General features: G+C 50.7%; 1 protein-coding gene across 1 annotated transcript; it reads right to left on the bottom strand.

The window, feature by feature from the left end:
* Positions 1-318: 318 nt before the first annotated feature.
* Positions 319-2,605, bottom strand: LOC103728564 (putative aspartate aminotransferase, cytoplasmic 2). Its single transcript, XM_029560373.1, has 6 exons — positions 2,377-2,605; positions 1,966-2,133; positions 1,625-1,734; positions 1,342-1,434; positions 1,100-1,250; positions 319-488 (listed from the first exon to the last, which is right to left on the bottom strand). Exons 1-6 carry the CDS (start codon positions 2,603-2,605, stop codon positions 319-321), a joined length of 921 nt encoding a protein of 306 aa, XP_029416233.1.
* Between the last annotated feature and the right edge of the window lie 212 nt (positions 2,606-2,817).

The raw sequence follows: 2,817 nt of genomic DNA on the forward strand, positions 1-2,817 counted from the left end.
TTTTTTTTCAAATGAAGTTTTAAAAAGTTAATTTACAAAATAAAGGTTTTATTCTGTTGTTTTTTAATCTCTTGCAGACTTAAAATGAATGTGCCACTGCTCACTCTCCCCAAGGTAGGGCCACCCTGGGAGTAGCTACAGTCACTAACCCTAACGTGAAGCAGGCTCTCAGGAACACTGAGGGATGCTCTGCGGAGTGAACTGGATAAAGAGACTACATGGGTGGGAAAGAAGCACACAGACGAACGGGTCCTGTGAGCAGCAAGCCTGTGGGTAGCCTGGGGCTCTGGCCCCTCCCCTGCCCAGATCCTTCTCTTCTTACCATTCTCCAAGCAGAGCAGGGTTACAGAGGATGGAGGCGATGATGCGAGCCCCTGTGGCAGGAGGGTTTAGCCACAGGGCCTGGGTGTAGCTCATCAACTGGGAGAGGACACACAGCAGGTGCTGGTTGCTGAGTGTAACCACGACCAGGATCCCCACTCCTTCATCTGCAGCGGTGGGAAGACAGCCCGCCTTCAGTCTCCTCCCTCATGTCCCATCTTTACCTATACCTCTCCCTCCAACCTTGCAGGAGAGAGGATTGAACTGTGGAGTGGCCAGCCCAGTTCAGCCCAGTCAGGGTGGTATCTGACCCCAGGAAATTGTCAGAGCCTTTTCTTCTAGAAGAAAATACTCATAAGCAAGAGTGTTCCAGAAGGAAGGGACCTGAAAGATGGTCAAGTCCCACTTGCTAATCTCTGCGGAAGCAGAGGCCCAAGAGATGGAATGTTAGCTAGAGTGGGTGTGGGTAGCTTGGAAAGCTGGGTTTGGAAACAGAACCCAACTTTTAGCTCAGTGCTGTTCCTTCTGCCTCTGCTGTGCTTTCTCTGGAGTACTGACTGGGCTCCCTCCAGGGGATAAGGAGTACCAAAAACATCTCTCCTCTGGAGGAGGGTCAGAGGGACTTAGAGGGAAGTACCATGTGTGTGCATGTGTAAAGATGTCCTTTGTTTTACCCGTTATGGTGTATGCTAACTGAAAAAACAAAATGAAGTCCTTGTGTTACAGAGGTGGCACCAACTCAGCTCCCCGTTTCCCTGCTCCCTCCGCCACACCACACCATAAATGCCAAAGTTCTTGGACAGAGACTGGCTGCAGAAGAACTCAAAGCCTAGAGACACAAAGTATCGTAAGAGTCTAACGTCTTCTTCCAGGTCACCAGTGGCTAAGCCTTGACAGGGAACATCAAAAAATGGGAATATGCGCTTGCTCTGCAAGAGAAAGGAGAAGCAAAACCCCATATGACTGATGGCGGCAAGAACAGATGCTTGAGGAGGGAAGTGGGACAAGGAGCTTGTTCACCTTAATGGTCGACATCAGCTTTGCCCACTGACTCTGTGTCAGCCTGCAGTCAACAATGTTCCCAATCACAAGGATGCTGTCAGCTGGGATATGCTGCGGGAAGAGACGGTCTCATCAGGTGCCACCTGCCTCACCACGTGAGGTGGCAGTGGGCATACCAAGGGGGGCCATCCCTTAGGTTTGTTCTCACTAACAGGCCTGGAAAATCCAAGCCCAGCCTGAGAGAAGGGAAAATGAGACTGCAAATCATATGTGGGAGCAGTTCTGAGAGGGGCCCCTCTACCTCTATCACTTCGAAGAACCTGCCAGGGTCTGAGCACAGCTCCTGGGGGCTCCAGATGGAGTATTCATAAACTATAAAGCCCATGTCCTGGAAGACGAGGCCATACAGTTCTGCGGGAACACAGACCCCCACCCCGCCAGAAACTATAAAGCCCATGTCCTGGAAAACGAGGCCATACAGTTCTGCAGGAACACAGACCCCCACCCCACCAGCTGGAATATACGGAAATGGAGATGTGGAGACAGAGATATGGGAGATGGGGTAAGGGAGGAATCACAAATGGAGTGAGGATTGGGAACAGGGAGCAGGCTCTTCAGGCCCTTGTCCTGGGTAACACTCACCTTTTTGACAGGAGACTATACAAACGACCTGTGAATTCCTATGCCAAGTCCTGAGGAACTGGGCCCCAAGCTTGAAGGCCCCACTGTCACCTACGGTGTGCACACCCCCACCTGTCAGCAAACAATAAGAAGTCACACTTAAAGGAGTAATTATAATATTAACACCACCTCAGACTCAGATTTTTGTCTTATTTTTGGTGCTGGGCATTGGATGGAAGGCCTTACACATGTTAGCGTGCCCTCTACCAATGAGCTGCACCCCAGCCCTCTTCCTGGAGAGAGCGTTCAAACCAGCAATGGCAGTGACTGAATGAGAATTTAGGTTTGGATCCCAACTCTGCCCCTCAGTCCAAGGGCTGTGGACTTTCAGAGTCTGAGGAGTTATCTTTGTCTACGTGGAGGCCTCAGCACGGTCCCTTGTAGGTTTAAGGTTTAATCCCTGCATCTTTACTCGGTGTCTCACCCTTTTCTCCACAATAGCTTGGTTGTGCTTTCCAAGGAGGAGTTCCAAGGAGGCCTGGATGAATGACTTCATGCCCACCATGGGCAAGTACTCATAGTTCAGAGAGGGGTCCTGAGAGACCTGTAGACGGGTCTTCCGCACCACAAGAGAAACCCAAGGCTGGCCCTCATTGGTCATGCAGACTGTGGAGAAACCTCAAGGGCAGCTCTAGTCGCCTGACCTCAGGGTTTCTGAGGCTGGGCTCTGCAGCAGCCCACAAACCACAAATCTGGCTTGTGTTTCTTGGGGCTTTGGAAAGCTGCCTGAGAAAGATCACTTTTCTCTCCCTCCATTCCTCCCTCCCACCTCTTTCTTTCTTTCTTTCTTTCTTTCTTTCTTTCTTTCTTTCT

The sequence above is a fragment of the Nannospalax galili genome, unplaced genomic scaffold (genome assembly GCF_000622305.1).
Source record: "Nannospalax galili isolate Female #2095 unplaced genomic scaffold, S.galili_v1.0 C49746510, whole genome shotgun sequence".
In the NCBI taxonomy this organism is placed as follows: Eukaryota; Metazoa; Chordata; class Mammalia; order Rodentia; family Spalacidae; genus Nannospalax; species Nannospalax galili.

Coding starts and splice junctions, on each gene's coding strand:
- LOC103728564 (XM_029560373.1), bottom strand. CDS start 2,605: ATGACCAATGAGGGCCAGCCTTGGGTTTCTCTTGTGGTGCGGAAGACC. Junction 1,735..1,965: donor TATAGTCTCCTGTCAAAAAG/GTGAGTGTTACC, acceptor GTGTTCCCGCAG/AACTGTATGGCCTCGTCTTC. Junction 1,435..1,624: donor GGTTCTTCGAAGTGATAGAG/GTAGAGGGGCCC, acceptor CTCTTCCCGCAG/CATATCCCAGCTGACAGCAT.